Genomic DNA, 22,201 nt, shown 5'->3' on the forward strand with positions numbered 1-22,201 from the left:
GAATGAACACAAGGGGCTAATCTCAAGGGTGCATACATGTAAGTCATGCATTTCAATGATCAGTTGTTGTTTAAAATCGTCCTGCTATCCACAAGCCACAAAACCAGCAAAGCAGAAACCAATGGGTTACTTAATTAATATATAAACTTGCTTCTTATCCCATTTGTTGGCTTGATTTGACTTGGATTTCTCTTTCCAAGTTGTTAGTTATTTTCTAAATTTTGGCTGAAACACTGTTGACTTTCTCTTTGAACAACATGAGCAGGGGAGAAATTTGTACACTGCAAGTGGGGGATACAGTTTTCTCATTTTGGTCTCCATACCAATGAGTGATCCAGTCAGGCAAATTGTTTTCCAAATTCAGAAGCCGAGAGGGAAAGCTCTGCCCATGGTGCAGAACACCACCACATTTGGATAGCTCGATTATCTGGCAGCAATTAGGCAACGCCAAGTTCAGATTTTTCAAAATCAAGCCACGCAGGAAAGGAGGACTAGGCTAGCACGTCAGCTGAGAGAGGCAAGGAATTCCAGAGTTTTGCGCTGCAAAGCAAGAACTGAGTTTAAGGCTCCTGTGACAAATCTTGACATAATTCAAGAAGCAACCAGGCAGCAGTAACAGCATACAGACTGAGCCAGAAGGTTTGGGTTCAAGTCTCACCTTCCCCAGACCTGCCATACATGTTTATAATTAAACCACCTTGACAACTATAAAATTATAGGATAGCAACCTAGCAGAAATGGGGGAATTCACAGAAGCACTCGCCACAGTATTACTGACATTAAAAGAAAGTGAAAGAGCTGTCCCAAGAAGTAGGTAGTGATAGATTTGATCAAATTACAAACCTTTTCTTCAATTCAACCCAGAGGCGACAACTAGAAATTCTAGAAATAGGTTCCTAGATATGGAAACAAGCCCTAAATTGACTTCTATTTTGAATGTTATTAGTTGCTGATGAAAAAGTAGAGTTTGGCAAATAAAAGTTATGTTATTGGCATTGGAATTGCAGAAGTTCCATTTAAGGTGTGTGGGGAACTTAGAAGTAGAAAGCTGACAGTTGAAGGACCAAATGTGCATAAGGAAAGATGCATCTGTAACTCAGATACTCTGACCTTATGAAGCATTACCAAACTGAGGAAAAGAAGGGATCACTTAATCATTCAGCTCTGTGAAGAGGCGACTGGAAATCATGGAGGGAAGGAAGAACTTAAAAGACCGAGTGGAAGGATGCTGTGAAACTTGAAAGGGTTCAGAAAAGATTCGCAAGGATGTTGCCAGGGTTGGAGGATTTGAGCTACAGGGAGAGGTTGAACAGGCTAGGGCTATTTTCCCTGGACCATCAGATGCTGAAGGGTGACCTTATAGAGGTTTATAAAATCATGAGGGACATGGATAGGGTAAATAAACAAGGTATTTTCCCTGGGGTGGTGAAGTCCAGAACTAGAGGGCATAGGTTTAGGGTGAGAGAGGAAAGATATAAAAGAGACCTAAGGGGCAACTTTTTCACACAGAGGATGGTGTGTGTATGGAATGAGCTGCCAGAGGAAGTGGTACAACTACAACATCTAAAAGGCATCTGGATGGGTATCTGAATAGGAAGGGTTTAGAAGGATACGGGCTGGGTGCTGGTAAGTGGGACTAGATTGGCATGGAAGAGTTGGACCAAAGAGTCTGTTCTGTGCTATACATCTCCATCACTCTATGGCTCTAAATGGAATAAGGTAACACAGAATAAAAGGTTAAGCCTCCCTCCATCTCAAAGTACTTTAGTTGTATTTTCCCCCCATTTCACAGCCTAGCTCTCTTTAGCAAGGCCACCCAATTTTGTGCCAATCTGAGTAGACTTACACCATGAGGAAACCGGAGAGATAATCTAAATCACTTAATCGGATTAAAAACCAGACCCTGGATATGAACTAAGAGCCCGCTGACATACCCAAAATAAGACTGCTGCATTTTTCGAAAATCTATGGTACTAAACGCCGGTCAACAATTTTGTAACAAATCTTTGATATTGTGAAGAACCCAAAACACTCAGGAGCAAAAATAGAAAATGCTATATGCAATTGGTTCTGCTTTAATGTGAGTTTGTCTAACACAAATTGGCTATAATGCGATTGAAGAGTTTAGACTGTTATTTGTCAAACGCGAACTTTCCTTTTCTGTATTGGCTATGACACGATTCTGGCCCCATTAGTTTAAATGTTGCTGCTATTACACGATTTTCTTATAATGCAGGATCGCATGGGAACAGAACTATTGCGTTTTTATCAGAACCGACTATAGTAGAGGTTGGAAAGATGATCAAAGACACAGGCAGAGTGGGTTTTCAGAAAGCTTCCAACACCTGCCTGGAGAGGTGGAAAAGCAGAGAGATATAGGGAGAGTTCAAAAATGATGGACTAAAGTTGGACGAAGGTGAGGCAAACGACCAACTGTATTAGAAACAGAGCTATTACAGTGATTCAGTGAGAAATAAGAGGACAAAAGCAGCTGTAAATGAGGACTTGGAACTCAACGTACTGGGAAATAAAAATCCAGCAGAACTGATAGAAATAGCACCTTGTCTTGATTGCCTACTATTGAGTGTTCTCTGCAACCAAGAGAAATTAACCATACTAAACTCCAGTAACAGCGAAGTATTACACAGTCTCTTCCAAAAGTAGCTGAGTCAGTCATACAGATTTCCCATATGCATACTTAGGTTTACTAGACTAGCAATAGAAAGAATTTGCATGAATGTTGTGGCTTTCATGACCAAAAGCCTTGTTAACAGCCCAATTCGCCATCAATTGAGATATTAAAACTAGCCTCAGGGAAGTTCAACATGGAAATCAAAGCAGGTTCTTTGTGGGTTCACCTCACCATTGGCTCCTAAAGACCTCCATGTTAGACGCCAGGCACATTCTTGAGCACGGACTGCAAGCAAGTCAAATCCACAGGTACTGGCATCCAACATGTACTAGCCTCTGAATCCACATCGCACATCTCTAATTCACATACTACTGCTGTTCAATATTACGTCAGGGGTCCCACCAGCAATAGGCATTGCAACACTGCAGCGAAGCACACTCAGGAACATGTACCCAAGCTCATGGACAGGAATACACTACAACTCTGAGCTCCTCACTTGCTGGTACAGTACTCACTCGGAGCCTCCTTAGATGCTTGCAGTGTTCCTGCCTTGCATTGACTTGCTGTTTTGCAGTTTGCCCCTCAGCCAGAGATACTAAGCTTACATTAAGACTACTATCTTTCTTGCCTTGCAGTTCAGCACAGACACAAAGCCAGGAAGCTTGCCATGGTTGTCTGCAGGCTTCAGTCCTATCAAGGGGGTGAGATCTTTGTTGACACGCTTGGAATCAAGGGCAGCCTCCAATATCGGTCCAGGCCCTGCTCAGGTGGAAGAAAGTGAGGACTGCAGATACTGGAGAGTCAGAATCGAAAAGTGTGGCGCTGGAAAAGCACATCGTGACTGTTGATGATTGCTGATGAAGGCCTTATGTCTGAAACCTCAATTCTCTTGCTCCTCAGATGCTGTCTGACCTGCTGTGTTTTTCCAGCACCACACCTTTTGATCCTGCTCGGGTGGTCAGTCAGGACTGCTTTCCTAAGCAATGAGGATTCTAATAACAGACAACACACCACCCATTTGGATTCTTTCTACTCAGCTGGGTTAGTTTTCTCCTGGAATAAGAGGCACATATTACTGAAGGTTAAAGTCGGCAACACATTTATTACTGTTGGAGCAGGTGATTCAACTGTGCAGAGGGCATGAAGAGTTAGTCAGGTTGCAGGTTGTGGTGGGTGAAGGGGAGTGGGAAGACCCTGCATGCATTAGTGAGAGTGGTCAAGCATGAACCTTGGTGGGCCCAGTGACAGTGATAGATAGTAGGACACAGAAGACAGTGGCATTTATGCTGATGGAATGGAGAAGGTCACTGACCTTCTTCCTCCAGTGTTGGGCAATGCTCCAGATGGTGTAGACTGCTCTAACATAGCTGACAACCTTGGATCAAGCTAGCATGGTCTGGTGTCACAGCCTCACTGCTGGTCCTGAAGAAACAGGAAGATTTTCTCATGCACCACCCCACCTAGCAGAAACCCCAGGTCCATGCCAAAAAGTGGGATGCCTATTTCCCCTGTATGCTGTGCTTGGCATAAGCATCAGGAACTGTTCAGGCTGACGGTGCACAACATTTTGGTAAGGCAAACCAGTACAGGATTTATACAGTTAATGGCAGGGCCTGGGGAGTTTCACCAAAGAGACTGAGGGGTTCAGGTGCATAGTTCCTTTAAAGTGGAGTCGCAGGCAGACAGGAGTATAGAAAAACATTGAGTACAGGAGTTGGCATGTCATGGTGCAGCTGAACTGGACACTGGTGAAGCCACCTTTAGAATACTGCATACAACTCTGGTCGCATTTCTATAGGAAGGATGTTATTACACTTGAAAGAGTGCAGGAAAGATTTACAAGGATGTTGCTGGGAATGGAGGATTAGAAATTTAAGAGGAGGCTGAATAGGAGAGCTTTTTTCCCTGGAGCATTGATGGCTATGGGGTGATTTTATAGAGGTTTATAACATCATGAAGGGCATAGAGTGAATAGCCAAAGTTTTCTTCCTGGGGTTGGGTAAAAACTAGGGGCAGCATGTGGCTCAATGGTTAGCACTGCTGCCTCACAGCACCTTGGTTCAATTCCAGCCTCAGTTACCTGTCTGTGTGGAGTTTGTATGTTCTCCCTGCATGTCTGCATGGATTTCCTCCAGGTGCTCTGGTTTCCTCCCGCAGTCCAAAGATATGCAGGTGGGTGGATTGGCCATGCTGAAATTGCCCATAGTGTATAGGCTAGGTGAATCAGCTATGATAAATGTGGGAGTTCAGGATATGGTGGGGGTGTGGGTCTGGGTGAGATGCTCTTCAGAGGGTCGGTGTGATTCAATGGGAAAATGGCCCTCTTCCACACTATAGGGGTTCAATGATTCCAGAGGGCATAGGTTTAAGGTGACAGGGGAAAAAAAGATTTTAAAAAGAACCTGAGGCATAACTTTTTCATGCAGAGGGTGGTACATTTAGGGAATATGAAAATATAATTATATCATTTGATGGGTATGGGAAGGGCTTAGCAGGACATGGGCCAAATGCTGGCAAATGTTGCCTAAGTCAGATTGGGAAGTCTCATTGGCATGGCAGAGTTGCACTGAAGAGTCTCTTTCTGTGCTATACACCTCCATGATAATTCTTCACCATCCAGATATCTAGTCCCACCCGCCAGCATTTGGCCCATGTGTCTTGGTTTTGTTTAAATTAGATTAGATTCCCTACAGTATGGAAACAGGCCCTTCAGCCCAACAAGTCCACACCGACCCTCCGAAGACTAAATACCTCTGACTAATGCACCGAACACTATGGGGAAATTTAGCATGGCAAATTCACCTGACTTGCACATCTTTCAAGTGTGGGAGGAAACCGGATCAACCAGTGAAAACCCACGCAGACAGGGGGAAGAATGGACAAACTCCACACAGACAGTCACCTGAGGTTGGAATCAAACCTGGGTCCCTGGTGCTGTGAGGCAGCAGTGCTAACCACTGAGCCACCATTCTACCCCAGATTTTAATAACTTTTAAGTATATAAAATTATGGGGCATGCATAGAATAAGTGGTCAGAGTCACTTTCTCAGGTTAGAAATGTCAAATATAAGGGGGCACAGGTTTATAGTGGGGGTGGGAGGGTTTAAGGAGGGGATCTGCAAGGAAAGTTTTTCTTTTTTCTGAAAAATAAAGGCGGCCGTGGGAACCTCAAACAGGCTGCCTAGAGCAGTGGTAGAAGCAGATATATTAGCCAAGTTTGAAAGGCATTTAGACAGTCATTTGAAATGCAGGGAATAGGGTTCCTGTGCTGCACTGTTCTATGTATTTCCAATATACAGCTCTTGGTTGATTGATACCCCTGGAAAAGACTTTAGCCTGATGTTCCTCAGCAATTCCTCTTTAGCTTTCCAGTTGCTTTATTTTGAAAGCTCTCCCCTAACCTCTTCTGCTGGACGAGCTGAGGAAGAACATATTTGTAACATAGGTATTTTCACATCATAAAATTAAGGGACTGAAGCAGAGAACAGTCATGAATACTTGTTTGTTAGATTGAATGGATATATACAGTGGTGCACCCGGGGGGGGCAGACTGCTTTCTGGTGCACATGTATACATCTCATGCTTGATACAATGTCATAGATAATAAAGAAGATAACAGCAGTCAGGCTGGTAAATAGACAGAGCCATGGCAACCAAACTTAATGCAGACAAGTGTGAGGTTATTCATTTTTGGTAGACTGACGGGAAGAAATCAGAACTAAATAGTATACTTTACAGTGAGTGCAACAGAGCGAGATCATGAAGTTACATAGACAGGTCTTTGAAGATGGCAAGACAATCTAAGGAGGGAAGGGAAATGAGGATATAGGGGAAAGTAGATAACTATTTGAAGAGAAACTTTCTGAACAGCTTTAAAAAAACAAGTAGAGGAGTGAATTAACTGGATGACCCTTTCAAAGAGTCTACGAAAGTACAATGAGCCAAGTAGCCACTTGCTGCACTAAACCATTCTGAGTTTACAAAGAGAGACGTTCAAGAGATGCTATAATTGCTCATTTGTGAATGGCAAAGGAACAAGATCACACCAATACAGCTATTTATTTTGCCTTGCTCAGAACTTCAAAACCAGAGGAAACAACCTATGCTTGAAGGGGTAAATTATAAACTCATCTGAGGAACCATCATTTCCAGAGACCAAATGGTCAGTCTATAGAACGGACTCCTCAGTACGCAACAATAACATAAAATATGGATTCATTAAATACAAGGCGATAAATCTCTTCTGTAAAATATGACTCTAAGATGAAGTATGAGTAATTTGAGAAAATGTGGCAAGCATTCCACATTTGGGAGGAGCTGTCTTTTGCACTGTGTTTTCTGATACTTTGGTTTTCCATTACCTCCTTACTGGATCGACTGCAGAATCATTAATGATGATCAATTGTTACAAATCAGCAACAACTCCACTACTGTTGAATTAGGTTGATCAAGATGGTCGACAGCAAAATAAACTGAATTTGGTATTTTATCAGCTAGATACTACCATTACAACATGAGAAGGAGGTTTCTCAAATATATTGAGTCTATTTATTAAATTAAGTAACATTTTTTAAAAAACGTTTGGTCCAATGTTACTTCACAAGACAACAGTTACCATTCTAATTCTCCGAACTGAAGACTGCTCTTACCTCTGTGACATCCATAACTTTGATGGCTGCAAGCTGTCCTGTTTTGACATGTCGACCCTAGACGAAGAGAAAAATAAAAATCAGCATTTCTACCTCACAAAAATAGTCATTCTAGAATGAGCTTGCTGCAAGTTATTGTCACTGAGTTGACAAATATTTTTGTCTTTATTTATAGGAGTATGACACCAGAATGGTAGCTGACAGTCACCAATGCTTCCAATATGGGATCTGCAAGGAAAGTTTTCATCTTATGAACAAAATAATTGGCTTTTGACACCAATGTTAGCAAAGAGTTGAAGGTGTGTTAGAACTTACCAACAAGTGTACAGAATAAAGAACGAACTGAACCAAACATAATTCGCTACAAGCTACAGGAAATTCTTCCAACTTGAGTAGGGTGATCTCTCCAAAACCTGGAATACATCTAAATAATACAAGGTGCAGGAGTTTAAATACAAAGAACCAGCATAGCGGCCACCAAACAAGACTGGCTACTGAATCCAATCACCACCACCAGGACCAGAAATAATGCTGCAACTAGGGGCAGATAAAAAATACTTGTGTTCTAATTTGAGAACTGTGTATGTGCACCTATATTTACATAACACATACAGTTAAGCAGGCACCACAGTGTGTATAAAATTAACCAAGCAACCTAATTTGCACATGACTAGTTGACTCGTCAAAAATAGCCATTCTGGCACATGACCCAAAAAGTCTCAGATCTTGTGCATTATTGTTTAATGATAACAAGACGACAACAATCTAGAACAGGGGTATTCACCCCTTTCCACTTCAAACAGGTTTATGTAGACACGGGGAAGAACAATCCATGTAGATTTCATGAGAAACCTCAAGTGAAAGGTGATTTGCAATTAACAGAAAACAGAGTGGCTCATTGGTAAGCACTGCTGCCACACAGCGCCAGGGACCCGGGTTCGATTCCAGCCTCGGGCAACTGTGTGTTGAGTTTGCACATTCTCCCCATGTCTGCGTAGATCTCCTCCGGGTGTTCCGGTTTGCTGCCACAATCCAAAGACGTACTGGTTAGATGAACTGGCCAAGCTAAATCACCTACAGTGTTCAGGAATGTGCAGGTGAGATGCATTAGTCTGGGGAAATGTTGAGTAAGGTGGGAGAATGGGTCTGGGTGGGAATACTCTTTAGAAGGTCTTGTTGGGCTGGATAGCCTGTTTACACACTGTAGGGATTCAATGATACTTTGTTGATATGTTACATGTCATTTTAATGCTCATTTTCTACTTTTCAAATGTAGGCAGCTGGATGACAAGTATCATCTGTGTGGCGTACTGGATTACACAGAAAGCACCTCTCTTCCGCCCAGTCAAAACATCTCAAAATCCTTCCAGAGTACACTAACCAAAGAGATGCAGCTTCAGTGGACTTGGCACATCCTCAGAATGAAAACAGAATTAGGAGTAGAATTAGGCCATTTACACAATCAAGTCTGATCTGCCATTCAACAAGATCATGGCTGATCTAATAATCCTCTACTCCAATTTTCTACATTATCCCAACCTGTGGATTAGCTTACTGATTAATCATGTCTCTCAACTTTGAATATTCTTAATGGTCCAGTCTCAACAGCCTCTCTAGTCAAGAATTCTATAGACCTCAAGGTCCTGCTTCAAGAATGCTTGGTGAGCATCACATGAAGGTACTAGACACCAATGATCACATCTGACTGTCATTATCTGGCAAAAGGAAGGCTCACACACATACACACACACATTAATAACCAGTGGCTACAGCAGTTTGGAGCCAAATACAATAACAAACACTAACACTTAGTGAGTTTAGTGAGTGGTGCATGTGCTTCGAGAACTCGCCTTCACAGCAATGAGTGAAGGTGGGCCATGTAAAGACATCCCATTTCAATGGATCCCTTGCTGGGTCTCCAGTTTTTCTAAAAATTTGAAGGTAGAAGAAGAAAGGGTTGAGAGTGGGAAGACAGTCTAGTTTTTAGGTTCTTGGAACAATTATGGATGAGTAATTACAAACCACCTTGGCTGACTGTGCAAACTCCACACAGACATTCTCAGTGTCTGCGTGGGTTTCCTCCAGGTGCTCCGGTTTCCTCCCACAATCCAAACATGTGCAGGTTAGGTGAACTGGCCATGCTAAATTGTCCATAATGTTAAGTGCATTAGTCAGGTGGAAATATAAGGTAGGGAAATGGATCTGGGTGGGTTACTCGGAGAGTCAGTGCGGACTTGTTGGGCTGAAGGGCCTGTTTCCACACTGTAGGGAATCTAATCTAATCCAAGACACTCCAATGACTTGCACTCAGATGCAGAAGAGAGAAAACATGGAAGAATGGATCTGGGAAGCTTGAGATAAACAAGAGAAGCACCAATCAGAAGGTATCAATCATATGTATACAAACAGAAGTGATTTCTACATACTAATGTCAAAGAATTTCATTCAACAATATAGATACGAGCATTACGGCACTGGGTTTCTGTTATATAAGGGTGTGCACAAAACATTCACTGCAAGTTCATGTACTGTGCAGGAACAGAAACCTCAATAGCACAATTATAGATTCTAAATTCTAAATATAGTTTATGTCAGGAGAAAAGACTTTAAGCAATAACAATAAAGTATTGATGGTTACAGGGGATAGTAGTGGTGAGAAAGTTACATGCACACACAGTATTTTCTTTGAGAGAGGTACAGTGCAACACTACCAATAAATGCTAAGAAACACCACAGTTCTATATGAATTCCATACATAGATAATAAAGATAATTCAATCCAACAAATTTGTTGCATCATTCAGATTAGGTTCTTGACTATTTTAAAAAATGCTTGGCATGATAATTTAAGATTTTTTCCGTTTCAAATGTTGCTTCTGGTTTGCTAAAAATATCACTCAACTGAACTGCAGAAGATCAGAGTGACAACGGTAAACAAGCCGTTATCACACTGCGTAGGACAGAAGGCAACTTAGCAAAAATACCCAAAAAACTTTGGGGATAATTTGCACCTGCTCTCTCAGCAACAACACTACTCAAGTAGCAAGACAGAATCCACAAATGAGCATTTGTTTGGCAGCATGTCCAGGAACTTAAAACTTTGCTCCCCTCACGCGTATATTTCTTTTCCCTGGAAACACAATTCTCCTGTACCTTCCTGACCACACATGGTGCAGCGATAGCCGTGATGTTTACCGCTAGACTCCAGAGACCCAGGTTCAAATCGTGCCACGGCAGATGGTGGAATTTGAATTCAATTTTAAAAATCTGGAATTCAGAGTCCAATGATGACCATGAAACTATTGTTGATTGTTGGAAAATTCCATCCAGTTCACTAACACCCTTCAGGGAAGGAAATTGCTATCCATAATTCTGGGCTACATAAAACAGTGCAGTACACGCCCTTCGGTCCTCGATGGTTCCACAGGTTGATGCACCAATCAGAAGCCCATCTATCCTATCCTATTCCATTCCCGTCCATATGCCTATCCAATGACCATTTAAAACGCCCTTAAAGTTGGCAAGTATACTACTGTTGCAGGCAGTGCATTCCACGCTCCTACTACTCTGAGTAAAGAAACTAACTCTGACATCTGACCTATATCTATCACCCCTCAATTTAAGCTACGTCCCCTCATACTAGCCATCACCGTCCGAGGAATAAAGGGTCTCACTGTCCACCCTACGAAACCCTCTGATTATCTTACATGTCTCAATTAATTCACCTCTCAACCTTCTCTCCGCTAACAAAAACAGCTTAAAGTCCCTCACCCTTTCCTTGTAAGATCCTTGCAGTACTCCACTAGTAAATAAACTCCAGAATGAATATTTCCAATGAACCACCACCCTCTGTCTTCTTTCAGTTGGCAACTTCTGATCCAAACAGCTAAAAGGCTAAATCACACTTGATCCCATGACTCAGTATTTTGTGCAATAACCTACCAAATGCCTTACTGAAATCCATAGACACCACATCAACCGCTTTACCCTCATCCACCTGTTTGGTCACCTTCTCACAGAATTCAATAAGGTTTTGAGGCATGACCTACCCTTTACAAAACCATGTTGACTATCCTTCTAGATGATTATGAATCCTATTTCTTATAACCTTTTCCAACACTTTACCTACAACCGAAGTAAGGCTCACATGTCTATAATTTCCAGGGTTGTTTCTACTCCCCTTCTTGAACAAACGAACGACATTTGCTATCCTCCAGTCTTCTGGCACAATTCCTGTAGACAATGAAGCCAAAGGCTCAGCAAAGTCCTCCCTGCCTTCACAGAGAATCGTAGCTTAAATCCCACCCGACCCAGGGGACTTATCTATTTTTACACTTTCTGGAATTGCTAATATACAATATACATAGAACAATACAGCACAGAATAGGTCCTTCAGCCCTCAATGTTGCGCCGACCTGTGAATTAACCTAAGCCCATCACCCTACACTATCCCATCATCACCCATATGTTTATCCAAGGACTGTTTAAATGCCCCTAAAGTGGCCGAGTTAACTACATTAGCAGGTAAGGCATTCCACACCCTGACCACTTTGAGAAAAGAACCTCCCTTTGACATCTGTCTTAAATCTACCACCCCTCAATTTGTGGGCGGCACGGTAGCACAGTGCAGCCCAAAGTGAATCACCTCACATATAGCTGCCTCACAGCGCCAGAGACCCGGGTTCATTTCCCGCCTCAGGCGACTGACTGTGTGGAGTTTGCACATTCTCCCCGTGTCTGCGTGGGTTTCCTCCGGGTGCTCTGGTTTCCTCCCACAGTGTGCAGATTAGGTGAATTGGCCACGCTAAATTGCCCGTAGTGTTAGACGCTGGAGTAAAGGTAGGGGAATAGGTATGGGTGGGTGCACTTCGGCGGGTCGGTGTGGACTTGTTGGGCCGAAGGGCCTGTTTCCACACTAAGTAATCTAATCTAATCTAATCTAATCAATTTGTAGCTATGCCCCCACGTACAAGCAGACATCATCATCTGAGGAAAACGACTCTCACTGTCCACCCTATCTAATCCTGTGATTATCTTGTATGTGTCTGTTAAATTCCCTCTTAGCCTTCTTCTTTCCAATGAGAACTGACCCAAGTCCCTCAGCCTTTTCTCATAAGATCTTCGCTCCAGACCAGGCAACATCCTGGTAAATCTCTTCTGCACCTTTTCCAATGCTTCCACATCCTTCCTACAATGGGGCGACCAGAACTGTACACATTATTCCAAGTGCGGCCGCACCAGCGTTTTGTACAGTTGCAGCATGACAACACTGCTCCAGAACTCAATCCCTCTACCAATGAAGCCTAACATACCGTATGCCTTCTTAACAGCATTATCAACCTTGATGGCAACTTTCAGGGATCTATGTACATGGAGTCCAAGATCCCTCTGCACATCCACACTACCAAGAATCTTTCCATTGATCCAGTAATCTGCCTGCCTGTTATTCTTCCCGAAGTGAATCACCTCACACATAGCTGCATTGAACTCCATTTGCTACCTCTCAGCCCAATTCTGCAGTTTATCCAAGACTGCCTGCAACATTCTTCCACACTGTCCACCACTCCACCTTTAGTGTCATCTGAAAACTCAATAACCCATCCACCTTTGCCTGAGTCCAAATCGTTTATAAAACTGACAAACAGCAAAGGTCCCAAAACACATCCTTGTGGCAAACCACTTGTAACCGGACACTAGGCTGAATATATTCCATCAACCACCACTTGCTGCCTTCTTACAGAAAGCCAGTTTCAAATCCAAACTGCTAAATCACCTTCAATCCCATGCCATGGCATTTTCCCCAATAGCCTACCATGTGGAACCTTATCAAAGGCTTTACTAAAGTCCATGTATACCACGCCAACTGCCCTACCTTCATCCATATTTGGTCACCTTCTCAAAAAAACTCAATGAGATTTGTGAGACACAACCTCCCCTTAAATCCATGTTGACTATCAATCGGAGACTGGTACAGTTAAGAACAGAAGTGAGTCAAACAGTCAGGGCAGACAGGGACAAGGCAGGACTAATAAATTAAACTGTATTTATTTCAATGCAAATGGCCTAATAGGGAAGGCAGATCAACTCAGGGCATGGTTAGGAACATGGGACTGGGATATCATAGTAATTACAGAAACATGGCTCAGGGATGGGCAGGACTAGCAGCTTAATGTTCCAGGATACAAATGCAACAGGAAGGATAGAAAGAGAGGCTAGAGAGGAGAGGGAGTGGTATTTTTGATAAGGGATAGCACGACAGCTGTGCTGAGGGAGGATATTCCCGGAAATACATCCAGGGAAGTTATTTGGGTGGAACTGAGAAATAAGAAAGGGATGATCACCTTATTGGAATTGTATTACAAACCCTCGAATAGTCAGAGGGAAATTGAGAAACAAACTTGTCAGGAGATCTCAGCTATCTGTAAGAATAATAGGGTGGTTATGGTAGGGGATTTTAACTTTCCAAACATAGACTTTGACTGCCATAGTGTTAAGGTTTAGATGGAGAGGAATTTGTTAAGTGTGTACAAGAAAATTTTCTGATCCAGTATGTGGACGTACCTAATAGAGAAGGTGCAAGACTTAACTTACTCTTGGGAAACAAGGCAGGGCAGGTGACTGAGGTGTCGGTGGGGGAACACTTTGGGGCCAGCGACCATAATTCTATTCTTTTTAAAATAGTAATGGAAAAGGATAGACCAGATCTAAAAGTTGAGGCTTTAAATTGGAGAAAGGCCAATTTTGACGGTATTAGGCAAGAACTTTTGAAAGCTGATGAGAGGCAGATGTTCGCAGGTAAAGGGACAGCTGGAAAATGGGAAAACTTCAGAAATGAGATAACGAGAATCCAGAGAAAGTATATCCCCGTCAGGGTGAAAGGAAAGGCTGGTAGGTATAGGGAATGCTGGATGACTAAACAAATTGAGGGTTTGGTTAAGAAAAAGAAGGAAGCATATGTCAGGTATAGACAGGATAGATCGAGTGAATCCTTAGAAGAGTTTCAAGAAAGTAGGAGTATACTGAAGAGGGGAATCAGGAGGGCAAAAAGGGGACATGAGATAGCTTTGGCAAATAGAATTAAGGAGAATCCAAAGGGTTTTTACAAATACATTAAGGACAAAAGGGTAACTAGGGAGAGAATAGGGCCCCTCAAAGATCAGCAAGGCGGCCTTTGTGTGGAGCCACAGAAAATGGGGGAGGTACTAAATGAATATTTTGCATCAGTATTTACTGTGGAAAAGGATATGGAAGATATAGACTGTAGGGAAATAGATGGTGACATCTTGCAAAATGTCCAGATTACAGAGGAGGAAGTACTGGATGTCTTGAAATGAGTAAAGGTAGATAAATCCCCAGGACCTGATCAGGTGTACCCAAGAACTCTGTGGGAAGCTAGGGAAGTGATTGCTGGGCCTCTTGCTAAGATATTTGTATCATTGATAGACACAGCTGAGGTGCCTGAAGACTGGAGGTTGGCTAACGTGGTGCCACTGTTTAAGAAGGGCAGTAAAGACATGCCAGGGAACTGTATACAAGTGAGCCTGACCTCGGTGGTGGGCAAGTTGTTGGAGGGAATCCTGAGGGACAGGATGTATGTGTATTTGGAAAGGCAAGGACTGATCAGGGATAGTTAACATGGCTTTGTGCATGGGAAATCATGTCTCACAAACTTGATTGAGTTTTTTTGAAGAGGGAAGAGGATTGAGGAGGGCAGAGCAGTAGATGTGATCTATATGGACTTCACATATAGTGTCCAACAAGGTTCCCCATGGGAGACTGGTCAGCAAGGTTAGATCTCATGGAATACAGGGTGAACTAGCCGTTTGGATACAGAACTGGCTCAAAGGTAGAAGACAGAGGGTGGTGGTGGAGGGTTGTTTTTCAGACTGGAGGCCTGTGACCAGTGGAGTGCCACAAGGATCGGTGCTGGGTCCACTACTTTTTATCATTTACGTAAATGATTTGGATGCGAGCATAAGAGGTACAGTTTGTAAATTTGCAGATGACACCAAAATTATAGGTGTAGTGTACAGCAAAGAGGGTTAATTCAGATTAAAACAGGATCTTGACCAGATGGGCCAATGGGCAGAGAAGCTACTCAGGTAAGCTACTCAGTGTTCTTGTTTTGGAGACTAAGTGTAGAGTTATGGCAGTGCAGGCAGTGGAATGTTCCTCCTGCAGGATGTTTGAGGTAGGGGTGACCACCGATGCTCCTGCCGACTTCATCTGCAGGAAATGCAGTCAGCTCCTGCTCCTCACAGAACGCGTTAGGGAAGTGGAACTGGAGTTGGATGAACTGAGGATTATTTGAGAGGCTGAGAGGGTGATAGATAGAAGCTACAGGGACATAGTTACGCCAGAGAACAGAGGTAGCTGGGTAACAGTTGGAGGTGGGAAGGGGAGGAAGCAGGCAGTGCAGGGATCCCCTATGGTCATTCCCCTCAACAATAAGTATACCACTTTGGATACTGTTTTGGAGGGGGGGGGGGGAGCGAAAGAGATGGCCTCGCAGGGGTAACCTGCAGTGACTAGGTCTCTGGCATGAGGTCTGGCTCTGAGGCTCAGAAGGGAAAGGGGGAGAGGAGGAGAGTGCTAGTTATAGGAGACTCTATAGTTAGAGGGACGGACAGGCTGTTCTGTGGACATGGGCGAGACTCTCGGATGGTTTGTTGCCTCCCGGGTGCCAGGGTACGAGACATCTCAGACAGTGTCTTCAGGATCCTTAAGGGGGAGGGTGTGCAGCCAGAAGTCGCGGTGCACATTGGCACCAACAACATAGGTAGGAAAAGGGGTGGGGAGGTCATTCAGGAGCTCAGTGAGTTAGGCTGGAAGCTAAAAGCTAGAACGGACAGAGTCATCATCTCTGGGTTGTTGCCGGTGCCACGTGACAGTGAGGTAAGGAATAGGGAGAGAGTGCATTTGAACATGTGGCTGCAAGGATGGTGTAGGAGGAAGGGCTTCAGGTATTTGGACACTGGACTGCATTCTGGGGAAGGTGGGACCTGTACAAACAGGACCTGAACCAGAAGGGCACCAATATCCTGGGAGGTAGGTTTGCTAGCACTCTTCGGGTGGATTAAACTAATTTGGCAGGGGGATGGGATCTGGACTTGTCGTCCAGCAAGTAGGTGAGCTGTTTGTCAGGATGTCCAAGAATGTAGGGAGGCTGTGGAGAAGGTAGCACTGACAGGGAATACTTGCGGACACAGTATGTATACTTCAACGCAAGGAGTATCAGAAATAAGGTGGGTGAACTTAAGGCATGGATCGGTACCTGGGATACAATGTTGTGGCCATCACGGAAACGTGGATAGAAAAGGGACAGGAATGGTTGTTGGAGGTTCCTTTCAGTCAGATAAGGGAGGGTGGCAAAAAAGGAGGGAGGGTGGCGTTGCTAATTAGAAATGGTATAACGGCTGCAGAAAGGAAGTTTGAGGGGGATCTGTCTCTGGAGGTAGTATGGGCTGAAGTCAGAAATAGGAAAGGAGCAGTTACCTTGTTGGGTGTTTACTATAGGCCCCCCAATAGCAGCAGAGATGTGAAGAAACAGATTGGGAAACAGATTTTGGAAAGGTGCAGAAACCACAGGGTCGTAGTCATGGGCGACTTCAACTTGCCAAATATTGATTGGAAGCTCTTTAGATCAAGTAGATTGGATAGGGCGGTGTTTGTGCAGTGTGTCCAGGAAGCTTTTCTAACTCAGTATGTAGATTGTCCGACCAGAGGGGAGGCCATATTGGATTTGGTATTTGGTAACGAACCGGGACAAGTGATGGGCTTGTTAGTGGGTGAACATTTTGGTGATGGTGACCACAATTCTGTGACTTTCACCTTGGTTATGGAGAGAGATAGGTGCGTGCAACAGGGTAGGTTTTACAACTGGGGGAAGGGCAAATACGATGCTGTAAGACAGGATCTGAGGAGCATAAGTTGGGAGCATAGGCTGTCAGGGAAGGATGTCGTGGAAATGAGGAACTTTTTCAAGGAACAGATACGATGTGTCCTTGATATGTACCTACCTGTCAGGCAGGAAAGGGATGGTCGTGTGAGGGAACCTTGGTTGACGAGGGAGGTTGAATGTCTTGGAAAGAGGAAGAAGGAGGCTTACGTAAGGCTGAGGAAACAAGGTTCAGGCAGAGCGTTGGAGGGATACAGGATAGCCAGAAGGGAGCTGAAGAAAGGGATTAGGAGAACTAAGAGAGGGCATGAAAAATCTTTGGCGGATACGATCAAGGATAACCCCAAAGCATTTTATGAGTAAATGAGAAACATGAGAATGACAAAAACGACGGTAGGTCCAATCAAGGACAGTAGTGGGAGACTGTGTATTGAGTAGAAAGAGATAGGAGAGGTCTTGAATGAGTACTTCTCTTCAGTATTTACAAATGAGAGGGACCGTATTATTGAAGAGGAGTGTGAGAAACGGACTGGTAAGCTAGAAGAGATACTTGTAAGGAAGGAAGATGTGTTGGACATTTTGAACAACTTGAGGATAGACAAGTCCCCCGGGCCTCTCGGGATATATCCTAGGATTATGTGGGAAGCAAGAGAGGAAATTGCAGTACCGTTGACAATGATCTTCTCGTCTTCACTGTCAACGGGGGTGTTACCAGGGGACTGGAGAGTGGCGAATGTTGTGCCAAAAAGGAAATAGGAATAACCCGGGAATTACAGGCCAGTTCGTCTTACTTCGTTGGTAGGCAAAGTAATGAAAAGGGTACTGAGGGATAGGATTTATGAGTATCTGGAAAGACACTGCTTAATTAGGGACAGCCAGCATGGATTTGTGAAGGGTAGGTCTTGCCTTACAAGTCTTATTGAATTCTTTGAGGAGTGACCAAGCATGTGAATGAGGGTAGAGCAGTGGATGTAGTATACATGGATTTTAGTAAGGCATTTGATAAAGTTCCCCATGGTAAGCTTATGCGGAAAGTCAGGAGGCATGGGATAGAGGGAAATTTGGCCAGTTGGATAGAAAACTGGCTAACCGGTCGAAGTCAGAGAGTGGTGGTAGATGGTAAATATTCAGCCTGGAGCCCAGTTACAAGTGGAGTTCCGCAGGGATCAGTTCTGGGTCCTCTGCTGTTTGTAATTTTTATTAATGACTTGGAAGAGGGAGTCGAAGGGTGGGTCAGTAAATTTGCAGATGATACGAAGATTGGTGGATTTGTGGATAGTGAGGAGGGCTGTTGTCGGCTGCAAAGGGACTTAGATATGATGCAGAGCTGGGCTGAGGAGTGGCAGATGGAGTTCAACCCTGTCAAGTCTGAGGTTGTCCATTTTGGAAGGACAAATAAGAATGTGGAATACAGGGTTAATGGTATGGTTCTTAGCAAGGTGGAGGAGCAGAGGGATCTTGGGGTCTATGTTCATAGCTCTTTGAAAGTTGCCACTCAGGTGGACAGAGCTTGTAAGAAGGCCTATGGTGTATTAGTATTCATTAGCAGAGGGACTGAATTCAAGAGTCGTGAGGTGATGTTGCAGCTGTACAGGACTTTGGTTAGGCCACAGTTGGAGTACTGTGTGCAGTTCTGGTCGCCTCACTTTAGGAAAGATGTGGAAGGTTTGGAGAGGGTGCAGAGAAAATTTACCAGGATGTTGCCTGGAATGGAGAGTAGGTCGTACGAGGATAGGTTGAGTGTGCTCGGCCTTTTCTCACTGGAACGGCGAAGGACGAGGGGTGACTTGATAGAGGTTTATAAGATGATCAGAGGAATAGATAGAGTAGACAGTCAGAAACTTTTTCCTCGGGTACAACAGAGTGTTACAAGGGGACATAAATTTAAGGTGAAGGGTGGAAGGTATAGGGGAGATGTCAGGGGTAGGTTCTTTACCCAGAGTGTGGTGGGGGCATGGAATGCGCTGCCTTTGGGAGTGGCAGAGTCAGAATCATTGGCAACCTTTAAGCGGCAATTGGGTAGGTACATGGATGGGTGCTTAAGCTAGGACAAATGTTCAGCACAACATCGTGGGCTGAAGGGCCTGTATTGTTCTATGTTCTATGAAGGGGTAGATTGAGTTTAATTCAAATAAATGCGAGGTGCTGCATTTTGGGAAAGCAAATCAGGGCAGGACTTATACACTTAATGGTAAGGTCCTTGGGAGTGTTGCTGAACAAAGAGACCTTGGAGTGCAGGTTCATAGCTCCTTGAAAGTGGAGTCGCAGGTAGATAGGATAGTGAAGGCAGCATTTGGTATGTTTTCCTTTATTGATCAGAGTATTGAGTGCAGGGGTTGGGTAGTCATGTTGCGTCTGCACAGGATATTGGTTAGGCCACTGTTGGAATATCGCGTGCAATTCTGGTCTCCTTCCTATCGGAAAGATGTTGTGAAACTTGAAAGGGTTCAGAAAAGATTGACAAGGATGTTGCCAGGGTTGGAAGATTTGAGCAATAGGGAGAGGCTGAGGGCTGTTTTCCCTGGAGCATCGGAGGCTGAGGGGTGACCTTATAGAGGTTTACAAAATTATGAGGGGCATAGATAGGGTAAATGGGCAAAGTCTTTTCCCTGGGGTCGGGGAGTCCAGAACCAGAGCGCATAGGTTTAGGGCGAGAGGGGAAAGATATAAAAGAGACCTGAGGGGCAACTTTTTCACACAGAGGGTGGTACGTGTATGGAATGAGCTGCCAGAGGAAGTGATGGAGGCTGACACAATTGCAACATTTAAGAGGCATTTGGATGGGTATAAGAGTAGGAATGGTTTGGAGGGATATGGGCCACGTGCTGGCAGGTGGGACTAGATTGGGTTGGGATATCTGGTCGGCTTGGATGGGCTGGACCGAAGAGTCTGTTTCCATGCTGTAAATCTCTATAACTCTATGACTCTATTTCCAATCAAACTGTTGCTTGCCAGGTGATTATAAATGCTCTCTCTTATAATCCTTTGCAAAACCTTTTCTACAACACACATAAGGCTCACTGGTGAAAGTGAGGACTGCAGATACTGGAGATTAGAGTCAAGGTTGGAGTGGTGCTGGAAAGGCACAGCAGGTCAGATGTTCCATAGATCCCTCAAAGTTGCCACCCAAGTTGATAGGGTTGTATAGGAGGCATATGCCATGTTGGCTTTCGTTAGCAGGGGGATTGAATTTAAGTGCCGCAAGATTATGCTGCAGCTTTATAAGACCGTGGTTAGACCACATTTGTAATGTGGTCTGGTTGCCTCATTATCGGAAGGATGTGGAAACTTTAGAACGAGTGCAAAGGAGATTTATCAGGATGTTGCCTGGACTGCAGGGTATGTCTTATGAAGAAAAGTTGAGGTAGCTAGGGCTTTTCTCATTGCAGCAAAGAAGGATGAGAGGTGACTTGATAGTGGTACAAGATGATGAGAAGAATAGATAGAGTGGATAGCCAGAGACATTTTCCCAGGGAAGAATGGCCATCATGACGGGACATAATTTTAAGGTGATTGGAAGAAAGTTTATGGGAGATGTCAGAGGAAGGTTCTTTACACAGAGAGTAGTGGGTGCGTGGAATGCACTGTCAGCAGTGGTAGCAGAGTCAGATAGTAAGATGAAGAGTACGTCGGTTTGATTGCTCTTAAAGACAGATAAAAGGTCAATAGGTGCAGGAGTAGGCCATTCTGCCCTTCGGTACAACATTTAGGGCCGAAGGGCCTATGCTATACTGTTCTATGTTCCATATCTTCTCAGAGGTCAAAGTCTCCTTTGTAATTATGTTTGCTCCTGTACACTAAATTCATAAGTTGATTCAGCAATTGGAAACATGAGAAAGGATTTCTTGGAGTGCTTATGAGCACTGCGTGAACCCTGCTGAGTTGTTAGGCACATTCGTATAGTGTAAAACCCTGCAATTTCACTCGTGGATTCTGTATTGTGATGTGCCAGATATGGACGAGCACATTCATCTTACAGTGACCAGCATTAAATAGTTGCTGCTATGCATTACAAAACTTTTACAAATATTTGAAGTTCTGCAATGCATTACCTTTTTCCACGTATGGAGTCAGGTATTACAAGGGGGCACAGCTTTAAATTAAGGGGTGGTAGGTATAGGACAGATGTTAGGGGTAGATTCAGCGAGTTGAGAGTTCATGGAATGCCCTGCCAGTAGCAGTGGTGGACTCTCCCTCTTTATGGGCATTTAAATGGGCATTGGATAGGCATATGGAGGATAGCGGGCTAGTGTAGGTTAGGTGGGCTTGGATCGGCGCAACATCGAAGGCCAAAGGGCCTGACTGCGCTGTATTTTTCTATGTTCTATGTTCTATAACTCTGAACAATTATGTCCCATCAGCTTTCACTTTCACCTCTTGTGCTGTGATTGAAATGGACTAGCAGCTCTGGCTGTTGAAAGCAACTTTGCATCAGATTCTGTCCACTGATTCACAGGCACTCTACTTTAAAATTGAAATGCCACACCATCCTGGTCTGCCACTTTTAGGCAATTTTGCTGAAAGCTTTTGTTGCGACAGCTGTAATCATGAATGCTTGGCTGCATTTTAAAAATTGTAATTACTTAAGCAGAGCAAATAGTCTGTTGATCCAAGCATAGGTCATTCTGTTACAATATGCGTTTCGTCAACACGAATTCACTGTAAGATGATTGATAAATTGGGGGCTTTTAAAACTTGTGTTTGCTGTAATGCGATCGCAGCATCAACACTTTAAGCGCTGTTTCGAAATTAGATTTTTCAGTAACACAGAGTTGCATAAGAACGCAAAGAAAAACTGACTACAACGGAAAGTTTTAAGTGCCTGTAGTAACAGAAAATGTCTGTGGTTTCTTGTTTGTTTACAAACTAGTAAGCAATTAAACTACTTTTTTTGGCTTAGGAATTATTTATTGCCCCCCCACTTCACCAATGGTGGTGCGCTCCAATTCAGGTTTTCATTCGATTATTGGTCATTTTATCCATGCCATCACTGCTAAAATAATTCCTTTTATCATTTATTGTA

The 22,201-nt window shown here is 43.7% G+C and overlaps 1 protein-coding gene across 5 annotated transcripts in view; it reads right to left on the minus strand.

Moving 5' to 3' along the window:
- The window catches only part of LOC140492554 (misshapen-like kinase 1), a 309,928-nt gene that overhangs the window by 156,691 nt on the left and 131,036 nt on the right, over positions 1-22,201 (minus strand). For all 5 annotated transcript variants that reach the window (XM_072591501.1, XM_072591497.1, XM_072591500.1 and 2 more), the window contains exon 3: positions 7,282-7,338. In XM_072591501.1, coding sequence (XP_072447602.1) covers positions 7,282-7,338 — 57 coding nt within the window. The remainder of the gene's footprint in view (positions 1-7,281; positions 7,339-22,201) is intronic.

The sequence above is a fragment of the Chiloscyllium punctatum genome, chromosome 21 (assembly GCF_047496795.1).
Source record: "Chiloscyllium punctatum isolate Juve2018m chromosome 21, sChiPun1.3, whole genome shotgun sequence".
Classification (NCBI taxonomy): Eukaryota; Metazoa; Chordata; class Chondrichthyes; order Orectolobiformes; family Hemiscylliidae; genus Chiloscyllium; species Chiloscyllium punctatum.